At 36.9% G+C, this 13,814-nt stretch overlaps 1 protein-coding gene across 14 annotated transcripts in view; it reads right to left on the bottom strand.

The window, feature by feature from the left end:
- Window positions 1-13,814, bottom strand: part of PAM (peptidylglycine alpha-amidating monooxygenase) — a 283,688-nt gene that overhangs the window by 150,384 nt on the left and 119,490 nt on the right. For all 14 annotated transcript variants that reach the window (XM_027037064.2, XM_027037072.2, XM_027037091.2 and 11 more), the window contains 2 exons: window positions 6,202-6,665; window positions 5,123-5,243 (listed from right to left, as the gene is read on the bottom strand). In XM_027037064.2, coding sequence (XP_026892865.1) covers window positions 5,123-5,243; window positions 6,202-6,290 — 210 coding nt within the window. In that variant the 5' untranslated portion in view covers window positions 6,291-6,665. The remainder of the gene's footprint in view (window positions 1-5,122; window positions 5,244-6,201; window positions 6,666-13,814) is intronic.

Here is a 13,814-nt window from a genome sequence, read left to right as displayed (position 1 = left end):
GAATCTTCAAGAGGTTCAGAAAGGAAAAGTGTACTCCTTTTTAATTCTCAAACTGCTCCCAAAATAAGGGAGGAAAATGACCACATTAGTGACAGCCTAACATATCCTAATGTAAAGAAATTCAATTGTTACATGATTTCAAGTTATTAGGTTCAAAGAAAATATTTAATTCTATAAAATTATATTTTTACAAATTAATTTACATTTGTAAGTCCTTACCAAGACTGCAGAGGGCCTAAGAGCAGAGATAACAAATAAATAAAATGTTATTTAAACCTAGGATTTGAAAAGACTTATGTTAGGTAAGAGTGATTTTTTTAAATAAGGTCAATGTATAAAGTCTCCAGCAAAATGAAGAAATCCAGGATAATTTCGAATTGATGTTAAAAAAAATAAGACTTTATACTGATGAAATGGCTTTTGGTAATTGCTTTTCTAAGCAGTATGAAAAATATATAAGAACTTTGAGAAAAACATATTCATCCTCAGTGTTCCTTCATTCTCTGATTATGAGAGCCATTTTTAATAGAAATAACTTCTGGGGAATGGGCACACTGCAAGAGTGACTTCCGCACTTACTTCTTCCTGCCCAGGTTCCTCTTGTCCAGGTTCATGCTTTCTATTTTTCTTCATTTGGCTAACTTTCCTCTCTTTCAAAATTATTACAATGTTTTACCTTCCCCACGAAGTTATTTCCGAAAGCATAAAGGCTGGAAATTTCTTTCTTATCTTAAGACTCTGGTGCCTGGGTGGCTCAGTCATTTAAGCGTCTGACTCTTAGTTTCAGCTCAGGTCATGATCTCATGGTTTGTGGGTTCAAGACCCTCATCGGGCTCTGCAATGACCGCGTGGAGCCTGCTCAGGATTCTCTCTCTGTCCCTCTCTCTTTGCCCCTCCCCTGCTCTCTCTCTCTCTCAAGAATAAATAAATACAAACTTTAAAAAAAATACAAAAAAAAAAAAACTCATTCACATTTCCCTCAACATACAGGATAACAATAATGATACAAGTTCAGAGTTCATGAGAACTTATCATATGCATGGCACCTGAACATGCCGCTGGGATTATCTTGCTCAGTCCACAAAACAGTCCTGGGTAAGGACAATTATTATTCCATCTATAGATGAAGGAGCAGGACCCACTGGTTAAAAACCATACCATAGTTGACACCACAAGAGCTGGGACAAGAATGCTCTCAACCTGGCCCTGAAGTCTACATAACACACCAGATTTGGCTTAGACTTAGACAACAGACTTTATATAAAATTATCATGTTTATGCCTCATTTATTTTGTTTTTAAAATGGACATTTGTCCATGCACATCAAATTGATGATAGCATCTTACTGTGACCATCAACTGGCAGTTTATCAAATTGCTTTGTTTGTTGATATGAATTGGCGACAGCAAAAGCCCGCAGGGTCTTTGGTGAGAAAAGGAAGCAAGTGAGGAAGAAAAAGTGCTAAGAGAAGAGCCTCAAGACACTACACTCTGCACCTTTGTTGGGTCTGAAGCCTGTGCCATCAGAAACCAGATGTGCTTACTTTACCTCTACTCTAGGCTACTTAGCTGCTTTCTCTTCTCCCTCTCTTCCCAAAGTCTGAGAACATACAGATTAATAAGAAATTTATTAAAGAAGACAGAAATTATTTTTTAAAATTTCAAGTCACAGAAGACAGTGAGCTTATCTTGAATATAAAATTCACATTGCAATAGGTAATTAAACTACCTTCCCCAGACTCTCCAGAGCTGGTTCAACAAGAGTACTCTTTAAAGGTTGCTCTGGAGTCTATGATATGGCTGAATGGATTGCAACTCAGAGACCTGACATGACTGGAGATTTTTTGGTAACACACTAATTTGTCCTGTATTCCACCAACAAAATTAGTTACTTATACTGTGTCAGTATTGTAGCTAAATTCTCTCCACCTCTGTTCCGCATCTGTTTGTTTCTCTATTCAAGCCTACCTAACAATCTCGTTTCCCAAGGAAAAGTCTTAGAGCAGATTCACTGATGTACATTGTTATTTTGTTATCGCCAAAACTTAAGATATGTGTTATAAAAAAAAATCTGTTGAGTGAATATATCTCTTTAACCAACTTGGTCTGCTTCAATTACTAACTCTTAAGTTTGGGGCCCTCAGTTACTTCTTTCTTTAAATTGTGTTGCTCTTCATGATCTGCTCTTTAAAAAAAAAAAAAAAAAAAGATTTTAACTCCTCCATGCCTCTCCTTGCTTTTATGTTTCCTTACTCCTCATTTTCTTATAAGATTTTTAAAATGTTCTTTTCTTCAGATTATAGTTATTTTTTTTGTCCTTTATTTTTGTTCTTGATCGTTCTATTCTCTTGAATTTTTTTTTGGGGGGGGGGACCAACTCTTTTTATTCCTTTATTTCTTTCCTCTAATATGTTTCACTTTCCTTTTCTTGCCTTGTAATCTCCATTCCTCTAAGTATTTGCGTGAAATTTGGTTTCATCTGCTTTTTGGGAAAAGAATACTTTCTCTACCAAAAGTACTCATACTATCACAACTCTTGTTCTTCCTCACCAACAACACCAAGTTCAGGAAGGAAATGGGTTTCTGTGTCCATCTCCTCCCGGCTACACTCAGTAGGGAGTATAATTCATTTCTCAGGAAGGTTTCCAAGGTATAGCTAGGTTGGCTGGATCACGTGAGTAAATACTCTTGTTATTTTCATGATGGGGGAAGTGGAAGAAACCTTCAACAACCAGTTCTGAGCTGAGGAGGCAGCACAACTGAATCACTTACTCTGTTAGGTAGTTTCAGTTACAAGTCAGAACTTGTAAACCCAACTCAACCTGGTTGAAACAAAAAGCCTAATGTAACTGAAAACTTCCTAAGTAGCAAGGTCACCTAGAACATCTGCTCTTTCCCTGTCTCTGCATTACCTTCTATGGTATTAGTTTTACTCTAGGCACGGTTGCCCTCACGGATGCAGCACACCCTAAGAGTGCATGCCTCCTGCTCACATGCAACAGACAAATGCATTCTCAGCAAAAGTCTTGAGATTTAATTGTACTATTCTAGGTCACACACCTTCTTCTGAACCAATTAGTGTGGGAGGGGAGATGGGATGCAGTGATTGGCTAATCCTCACCCTCTAGATCTTGGGTAGAAAGCTCCTGGAAACCACATGGTTTAAAGAGAAGGAGCAACAAGGAGACGTCTGCTGGGAAGGTGACCAGAAAATGCTCACTGAATAAGGCAAAAACTGGATGCAATGGAGAATAGCAAGCTATAACTTCATGTAAGTTCTTTTGCCAAGGACTTATTTTTATAATTATAAAATTATAAAAAAAAGTAAACACATTTTATTTTATGAAAATTGATCTTCTCTACGTTTTTTTAAAATAATCAATTCCTCTAGGAATCTTTCTGGCAATATTGACTCCAACATAGTTACCTATTATTACTATTGTTAAATAGCTTAAATGTTATTTCTGTAAAATAACAGGAAGAAAAAACAGAATAATAACAAACCACGACAAATGACTACTTGAGAAAATAACTTTTTCCTGGGGGAAAAGAGGGCTTAAAGGCCAATTAGTGGATTTAAAAAAAAATCAGTTTTAACATAAAGCAAATATAGGTGAAAAAAAAAACTTTTAAAAGTGAAAAGAGAGTGGGGTGCCTAGGTGGCTCAGTTAAGCGTCCAACTTTGGCTCAGGCCATGATCTCGCGGTTTGTGGGTTTGAGCCCCTTATCAGGCTCTGTGCTGACAGCTCAGAGCCTGGAGCCTGCTTTGGATTCTGTGTCTCCCTCTCTCTGCCCCTCCCCTGGTCACATTCTGTCTGTCTGTCTGTATCTCTCTCAAAAATAAATAAACATTAAAAAAAATTTTAAAAAAGTGAAAAGAGATAAGGAGCACTCTTCACAAGTGAGCAACTGTCACTGCTCTCTCCTATTCCCAATCTCATTACACCTCTTCTGACTATGTACTAAATAAACAGCTTATGGAATTAAAGGCCAGGACACTAACAACTGAATGTACAGAAAAGTCATCTGCCTGGTCATGTGAGAATGGGCAGGGGTGGGGGTGAGGGTCCTTTTACAATAGTAAAGTAGTTATTTATAGATAGCTAGATCATACACAGGTTTTCAAACAAATGAATGTCAATCCTTAGGCGCCCAAAAAAGGACCATGTGTAGTTTCTTAGAGCATCTGGATGTCAATTTCAAAGGAATTCTCTCCGACTTTTGTTTTTTCAATACTTAAAAAAAAAAAAAAAAAAAAAAAAAAAAAAAAAAAAAAGGAAAGGAAACTAGAATGTTATCTGCAACAATGAGTCATCAGTCACTGCAGCTCTACAACACCCTGTCTCCACAGCCCTTCAAAAGAAGAAGACTATCTTTTAATGACACACATAAATCCCCGCAGTGCCTGACTACAAAGCATAATTAATTCTGGCCTTTTTATGCCTAATGAGACACCTTGCACACACCACAGCACTGAGTTTGAGCTTCTTCTAAAACAGGGAAAACCTTGGCAACAACCTAGTTTTACTCAAAATATTCTATAGGGCGCACTTGTATGAGCTCTGCCATTATTTCTTCAAAAATATATATTTTTTATAACAAGCAAATCACACCAAAGAAAACTCACAATCAACCACCTGTTTGAACAGTTTTCTTAAAAGTGTGTGATGTTTTGTTTTTCAAATTCTTGGCAGGAAAACACATGCTTTTATTTCTCAGTTTGTGGCTGTGATAGAAGGGTATTTAAATAATTTCTTAGATGCAGCTGCTCAATATCATTTCCCTTTATTAGAATAATGTTTCATATTTTAATACATCCTTACATGCTGCATTACAGAGGCTATTAGTCCACTGAGAATTTCAAAACATAAATTTCCAAGGTTCCATTTCAAAACACAAATAACAATATGAGTAAAATTTTTAAAAAAGAAATTTAACCGAAAGATTTACCCTGAAAGATTTACTCCTCTTTATAATATTCAATTATTCTGGGCCTACATGAGGAGTCCTGAAATCAAATGCCTACTTTCAAAGAAGTTACTACTGCTGTAAATGCACTCTCCCTGCTTCAGTTACAGATAGTATAAAGAACAAGGAATCATGAAATGCAGAATGCCTCTCACCTGTTTAGGCGTGACTCCAGGCATGTGAACATCCAGCGCGAAATCTGATGAATCAATAGGAATTACTGGTCTGGTGGTACCAAGACATTCATTGGAAAAGGATCTGGTACTTTCTTTAAACCTTGAAAAAGAACATTTCAATATCCTTGAACATAATGGAATTTTAACATGAGAAGTGGGGAAAAAAAGAACTCTAAGATCTTAAGATAAAAGATTATTGATTTAGTTCCAAAGATAAGTCTAAAAGATGTAATGACTATATAATGTTCTAAAACATCAGAATTGCATTTTATAGTCTAGGAGCAACATATGCCCAACTTGGAAACAAAATATCATCAAAGCGAGCGAGCAGGCTGGCTACATTTAAAACTCCATTCAATAAAAGCTTGTCAAAACATGTATTTGTTTCTACTCAATTAATACAGTATTCATAAATTAGAAATCAACACAGGCATATCAATTTTCTAATGGCATAAACATTAACTATAACCAAGTAAAAATTTTGTAACTATTTTGTGAGTATCCAGGATCACTAGCCAGAAACAAAACACCAACAATAATATTGCTAGTAGGCATAGCTGTATGAGGGAGGGAAAAAGACTGCGATGTGAATTACAAATGTACAAGTGCATGAATATTTAATATGGTAATTATGAGTGTATATACAGCTCAATGTTTTCTCCTGAGCTATTACAGTCCATGATCTGCTTCTCCCCACCACTTATCTATCTTGATATTTTATTCTTCAGGCTGTTTTAAACAAGAAAACATTCAAGTCTAAACGACTCTACTGTAGTTTCTGAAATATCTCCCGGAGAGAGAGTGATTAGTATTGGAAATCACAACTTCTAATTGGAGTTTTGAAAGCCAGTGCAGCCTGGCGACAATACAGTGGGCTTTTTCTGTACGAGGGACTTTACAACAAGTTACTGTGCTAAAATCCCAAGTCGTTTCAGCCAAGTAAATCAACCTCGCATATTTCCACAACACTCTGGTTCATAAAAGTGATTACATTTTCAACAGCATGCACAGGAACCATCCAAACAACATCCCGCCCGTCTGAAAAAACACACACCCACCTCTTAAAGACTGAAAGCGGGCTTCTGAAACCCAAACAGCTGCTTGGGAAAACAAGCAGGAGAACAAGCAGGCTCAGCACGCCAGCCATGTCCTCGCCGCTCCGGCCCCGCCGGGAGAGGACCCGGCGGCAGCGCAGCGCTCGCCTGGGGCCAGCGGTCGGGCAGCGGCGCCGCCAGCAGCCGCTACTTCATGGCCCGGGCGCGGCGGGCGTCCTGCGGCGGCCGCACACCATCTGCCCGCGGGAGCGGCGAGCCGGGCGAGGTGAGGTGCCTGGATCACCAGCCGCACGCACAAGCCCCTGGGTAGGCGGTACTTTTGTCCGGTCCGCGAGCGGAAGCTTTCCAGCCTCCAGAGCTCCCTTCTGCCCCGGTGCTGGGGCTAGTGGTGCGGGCGCCTTATCACTCGGGAATGACAGGGACTGTGAGGGCTATCGCACAAACGCGCGTCAGTCATCATTCAGAACCTGCAAAAATAGAAGCAGATAATGGATGACTAACACATTACAGCATTTGTCCTCAGCAAATCCCAGCTGAGGTTCTTTAACACATTAGGAGTTTTCACAAGCTTGAGCCCAAGCCTGGGGAAAATGCTGGTCTGTTGATCTCCCTCCCCCACGACCAGCCCCCAAGATCTCACAAACCTGCATACCGCCCCCCCCCCATTCTGGCTTTTGCTCTTTCTTCCTCCATCACATCCACTCTCTCCTTTTCCTTTCCTAACTGTTCCCCCTTTTCCCTTTCTTCCACCCCATTCTCCAGATGTCTCCTCCTTACTGCCTGTATCACTCCCTTCTATTATCAAAACTGCACTTAGTACCTCTGCTGAATGTAAACAAAGTTATTCACACAAACGACACACTAAGGTACAAGAAAAGGGAAGGAAAAAAAAAAAAACAACTAAGAGAGGCAGAGACAAAGCACTTGGATACAACAGTAATCAAATAGAAAGACTTTGAGAACAAAGGCATGTTTATATACATGCACCAGAGTTACAGATTCCAGGAGAACGGTTCCCCCCTCAAGAATGATCACCAAAGAAGTAATCTCTGAAGTTCTCAGGATAATGTTAAAACAAATAAAAGATCTACAGCTAACATGATATATGAAATGTAAATGCCGATTTTAAAATTCTGCATTGGATACACAAAGTAATAATTTCTTACTTATAAGGCATGCCTCACAAAAGATATACTTTCCTGAATAAAGTTTGGAGATTTACAATGCAATGCAATTAGAAACAGTAGGGAAAATCTCAGCCGGCCCCCAAATGAATTTCACCTACACAGGGTATGACCAAGAACTTAACAGAAATGAGAAGCCCTGCAGAACTCAGGATTTTAGGAGGAAAAGTCAAATAGGCTAAATTCTGAAAAAGAGGTATGTTGACTTTACTGTTTTTCTGAACTTAACTCTGACTATGCATCATTTGTAACTTTAGACAGAAGACATTATTTTCATATGTATCATTTGCAATATAAAAATAGTTCCAAAGAAAAATATTTCTTCTTTATTATTATTATTATTTTTAATTTTTTACATATAATTTGAGGTCAAGTAGCTAACATGCAGTGTTCCTTAAAGTTTTATTTTAATCACCAATTATAAACATGGTTTGGGGAAACTCAAATAAATCTATTAGCTAGATGAATAAAAGTAAAAACAAAAAATCAGTAAAATCATATAGAAGTACATCACAATAATACATTAGCCTCTAAATTATCTTTTGGAATGCACAAGATATTGAGCTAATTGAAAAAAAAAAACACACCTAACAATCAAACAAGCAAAAAACAAAGTTAAAACAAAAAAGCATGCACTAACGTTAAATTAAATCAGAAAACCTCATGATCAGTGCTTTCCAGAAGAATACCTTACACCAAATACAAATAAAATGATTGAATATCTGACCAATCCAAGGGGTGCTTGGGGCTCACCAGCACCCAAAAGACCACAATTAACTTACACAAGCAATGACATTTTAAAAAGTCTGATGATATTTGCTTGAACTTTCTCTTTGGTTTGCTGTTTGAGATTTCAGCAACAAAAACCTTCATCTTTGTCTGAATCCTGTGGGTAAAGGAAAGAAGTCCTTAAGGGGGAAGAGAAAAAAAGGGCCCGAAGGCTATAGTATTGCCTCTGCCAGCAAGAAAATATAACCCTGTCTAATGACAATACTTCACATTCCCTGGTATTCTTTTTTTCTTTTTTTTGTAAACGTATGTGAAGAAGGGATTATATTTTATTATTTCATGCAGAACAGGATTCAAGGACAGTCCTTCTTCCAGTTGGCAGGGAGATATGGTATTATACAAACACTTGAAACAAATTCAGTATTCAAATTCTTTAACAGGAACACATCCTTAAGTACTAGCCTTTGAAAAAATATTCCACTTATCTCTTTGATTGATTTTATTACCTTTGGTGTCCCTAAAACACCCATTAAAAGAAAAGGGAACTAAAGTTGTAGGTAGAAGCAAAGCGGGTATTTACAGCCATGAACTGAACAGAAGGTCCCATTGAAATGAAAGCTAATGACTCTTTGGTTCTTGATGCCTTGTAAACTAAAGACAAAATACAAATCACCATATGAAAAAAAAAAGTGTAACCGTTTCATTTGTTATTTTCTAATTCCTGAAAGTTGTGGAATATATAATATCCAAATCTTAGTAGTCTTTATTATTTGAAAAATTGAAAATATATTTCCTTGAGATAATCCATTCCCTCATCCAAAAAAACACAATACTGAATTTCATATCCTGTTCAAAATGCTGGAATATATATTTGGGTTTTGTAACATGAATAAAATGAAAAGACAATATAGTCTATTAAGGGGGATGAGAACTTAACACAGTTAATATATGTTTAGAATGTAGTATTCCTATACTATACTATAGTACTATAAAAAGGACTCAGGGAATTTTGAGGAAGAAAAGATAATTTTAACCTTCAAGAGGAGAATAAGAAAAAGAGAAAGGTATAGGAGTTGCCAATGGAAGTGGGAGTTTGGAGGGACGGGTTTCCACTGTGGGAGATGGACACACGTAGTCCAAGTTGAGGGACGGGCAGGGGCAGAGGCGCCCAAGTGGGGAGTGGACGATATGTTTGAAAAATAAGTGACAAAGATTCTGCCTCCTAGACTAAAGCTGCAGACCCAGAGTTACTATTTTATTTGTAATACAAAGCTAATATTCTGTTTCCATGTCCATAAATTTGTAGCAAGAATGATGTAAAGTTTATACAGTACAGAATATTAATTTCAAGAACAGTAACATTATGAAGTTAAGTACAGCCTAGTAGAAAGGACCATAAAATGAATTTGGCTTTTACAAAGTCAGAATTCCATTCCTTTCAATTTTCATTTAAAAAAAAAAAGTAACTGAAATCTGTAATTGACCAAAGAATCAAATAAATACATTGGCCATTAATTCCTTTATTCAACAAGAGAACCAAGATAGCACAGTGGCAAAGAACATGTAAACCAAAGGAAAACTGCCTGGATCCCTGGCTTCATCCTTTCATAGCCTTGTGAAACTGGGCAAGTACCTAGCCTCTCTTTGCCTCAGTTTCCTCAAAAGTAAAATGGATAATCCTACTACCTATTCTTGGGCTGTTACAAGAAGTACATGAATTTATATCCTTAGAACAGTGCTAGACATATAATAAATGTTCACTATTACTGTTCTTGCAACAAATATTTATTGAGTGCCTAAGACTGCTTAATGCTGGGGATGGTGATAATCAAGACAGATAAAGTTCTCACTTTTATAGAGATTAATTTCTAGTGGGGGGAAAAAACAAATGAAAATAACTACCAAATTATAAATTTCATTTTCTTTTACAAAGATTTTATGTGGTTTCCTACAATGACTTATGATTAAACTGATTAAAGGATGCATATCCACTCACATAGCAATTCAACTCTCCGCATTTATTCTTAAGCAAAAATTGAACAAGAGCACAAACATGTTTAAAGTGATATTTACTGACATGGTTTATAATAACAAAGAACTGGATATTTATAATAAGCAAAGAATTGGAATCAGTTTAAATGCTCATCAATGAGAGAATGGCAAAAAGCTTTTTTTTTTTTTAATATTAAAACTTGAATACTATGAATCCCTTTTAAAAAGGACAAGAGGGGAGCCTAAGTGGCTCAGTCAGTTAGGTGTTGGAGTCTTAGTTTCAGCTCAGATCATGATCACAAGATTCCTGAGTTCAAGCCCCGCATTGTGTCAGTGTGGAGCCTGCTTGGGATTTCTCTCCCTCCGTCCCTCTCTCTCTCTCACTCTCTCTTTCTCTCTCTCTGTCCCTCCCCAGCTCACACACTCTTTCTCTCTCTCTAAATAAATGAATGATAAATAAATAAATAAATAAATAAACAAACAAACAAACAAACAGGACAAGATGGGTCTATTTTTATAGGCAAGGTCATATTCTATGACATATTGTTTTTCTTCTTGCATAATTAAAAAAATGTTTAAACAATATCAAACTTACGAAATGTTGCTGTGGAGCTAACCACTGACTGCTGCGCCACTGGAGCACCTTAGAAATGTTCCAAGTACAGTTACAAAGAATTTTTTTTCCTTTAACCATTTGAGAGTAAATTGCTGACATGGTACCTCATCATCCCTGAAAACTTCTGTATGTATTTCCTAAAGTACGTTCCACTACATTATCACAATGCAGTCATCAAAATAAACATATTCACACTTACACATTACTACCATCTAATCCTCAGTCTCCAGATGTTGCCAACTATCTCAATAGTATCTCTAATAGCAAAAGTCCAGTTTAGAATCAAGCCTTATGTGTACAGTTATCATGTATCTAGTCTCCTTCATGCCAAGATAGTTTCTCAGTCTGTCTTTTCTTTTTGTGACCTTTACTCTACTTAAGATTTCAAGCCAGTTATTTCGCAGAATGCCTCTCAATTAGTATTTGTTATTTTTTCCATAAGGACTAGATTCTGGTTGTGCATCTCTGGTAGGAATATCACAGAAGGTTATGTATCCGTATTTTTTCAATGTATCTGTATTAGTTGTCCATTGAAGCATATCAAATTATCCCCAAACTTAGTAGTTGAAAACAACAAATATTAAGAAGGTTAGTGGGGTGATTTTCTCACGAAGTTACAATCAAGATGTTGGCAAGGGCTACAGTCAACTGAAGGCTTGAAGGATCTGCTTGCAAGGTGGCTTACTCACCTTGGATGAGTAAATTAGTGCTGGCTGTTAGCAGAAACAACCTGTCCTCACTATGTGGCCCTCTCTCCAGGGCTGCCTAAGGGCCTTTACAACATGGCAGCTGCCCTCCGCCAGAGTGAGCAAGGTCTTTTAGCATCTAGCATCAGAAGTCACATGCCGTCATTTCTATAATGTCCTATGGTTACACAGGTCAGTCCCACTCAGTGTGTACAAAAACTACCCAAGGGCATGAATACCAGAAGGCAAGGATCATCTTCTTGGAAGCTGGCTACAACAGCCTCTCATGAGATGGCATGCAATTTTAATTTGTCTCATTACTGATGATGTTAAATCATTTGATTAAGGCGTGTCTTCCAGGCTTTTCCACTGTAAAGGTATTTTTCCCTTTGTTATTAATTTTTTTGGTGGAAAATTTTTTAACTTTGTAAACATTATAATTCTAAGTAAACTTTCATTTTATTTACTATTTATTACATCATAACAGACTCATTTTATTCAGTGGGTTTTAATCTGCTACTAACTTTACTTATTTACATTATTTACTTAGATGCTCAAACAGTCTCAATTGTGGCCCCCATAAGCTAGCTTTCTTGCTTTTTTGCCTCTTCTCTCATTTCGGCTCAAAACCCTCTTAGCACCAGCGCTTTCTGTTTGTGTTCTTCACCCCACTTGGCCTTCGCTGACATCCTATAGCGGGCTGCTCACACACATGGATGCCCTCTTTACCTTGTTTGGGCTATGGCATCCCATGGAAGACCACCAACCCACCACATGGACACTCTCCTTCCCTGAGGTTGGTTCCATACCCTATGCCAGGCTGCCCTTTCTAAATGCCTACCTTGCTCTGCCCCACATAATAACTGTAGGACTGAATTGTTCAGAAAGAGAAATCAAATTATACAACAATATACACATGCATTTATAAACCTGAAGTAACATAATTCAGTTGTATTTCCAGTGGTTTTCAATGGGGACAGGTGGGGAAAAAGGCAGACTTTCACTTTCCATTTATATGTTTTTGTAGGCTTTCAACTTTTATAAGTTTATGTTACTTTTGTAACCAGAAAAAATATATACAGATATAGATATGCATTTTAAAATATTTTATTGGATATGAATCTATATATTTCAATTTACATGTTAATTTCTATCTGAGTTAGGTTATATTTTGAAAAACGAATAACTCTTCTTTCTTGGCAAGAACTTTATAAGCTAATATTTATGGTGGTTATATGTCCACAATGCAGGATTTCTCCAGCTCAGTACTAGAAACACTTTAGAAAAATACTTCTTTGTTGTAGGGGACTGGCCTGTGCATTACAGGATGTTCAGCAGCATCTCTGGACTCTGCCTACTAGATTTCAGTTGTACTTTCTTCAGTTGTGACAACAAAATGTCTCAAACATTGCCAAATGTCTTCTGGAAGGTAAATCACCTTGGTTGAGAAGCAATGTTGTAATATGGTTCATTAACATGAAATTTAATCTGTAAATCGAATGTGATGCAGTTTCCTTCAAATACATATAATGAGACATAAATTGCCAAAAACAAAAGTGCTTGCAAATATGGAACTTCTAAATAATGGGAAAATAACAATCAAAAAAGCAGGTAACATTTATTGACTTATATGCCAAGTATTGATTTTATACATATTATCTCACTGAATTCTTATGACTTTAAAGTACAGGCTATTATTTTCATTTTATAGATGACAGATCTGAGCCTTAGAAAAATAATTAACTTGCCCTGGTTATATGGCAGTAGGGTAAGGATTCAAATCCTGGCTTTAGACTCCAGAATATATTCTCTTAGTTCCTATTTTTCAACATAAAAAAGACTCTACATTCACAGGGAATGTTTTCTTCAAGAACAAAAAGGCCAAGTCCTCTGAAGATCGTTATTTTATAAACTAATAGCCAATGTTTATTGAGCAACTACTGTGTGCTAGGCATTGTGTGGACAATAAGTTCAACTGAATCCTCACAGCAACTCTACGAAATTCATACCATTATCATTCACATTTTACAGAGTGGAAACTGGACACAAAGAGAACTGGCAATTTACCCAGGGTACATAGCTGAGAATTAACCCAGGCAATCGGATACCATAGTTGAAGACCTTAACTACTCAGCTATCAATGTTACCTAGTCTTATTTTTTTTCATTCACATATTAGGAAGCATTCACATTTCCTCTGTGAATCTACTAACATTACTCATTTAGCTAATTCAGAAAGAACAAATTGAAGATTTATGACTAAAGTCCAAGTCTGGTCCAAAATTAGGTTTCTTTTGGCTTGCATGAATTTTTCCCAACTGAATCTGAATTCTGAGAAAACATTTCAAAATGAAAAGATTTCACATAAAAAGTGTCTTTTGAAGAATTGTAAAATCTGGCATCCTTGGAC

The sequence above is a fragment of the Acinonyx jubatus genome, chromosome A1 (assembly GCF_027475565.1).
Source record: "Acinonyx jubatus isolate Ajub_Pintada_27869175 chromosome A1, VMU_Ajub_asm_v1.0, whole genome shotgun sequence".
Classification (NCBI taxonomy): Eukaryota; Metazoa; Chordata; class Mammalia; order Carnivora; family Felidae; genus Acinonyx; species Acinonyx jubatus.
The sequence above is the reverse complement of the archived record's forward strand: the minus strand, read 5'-3'. Positions and strand labels throughout refer to the sequence as shown.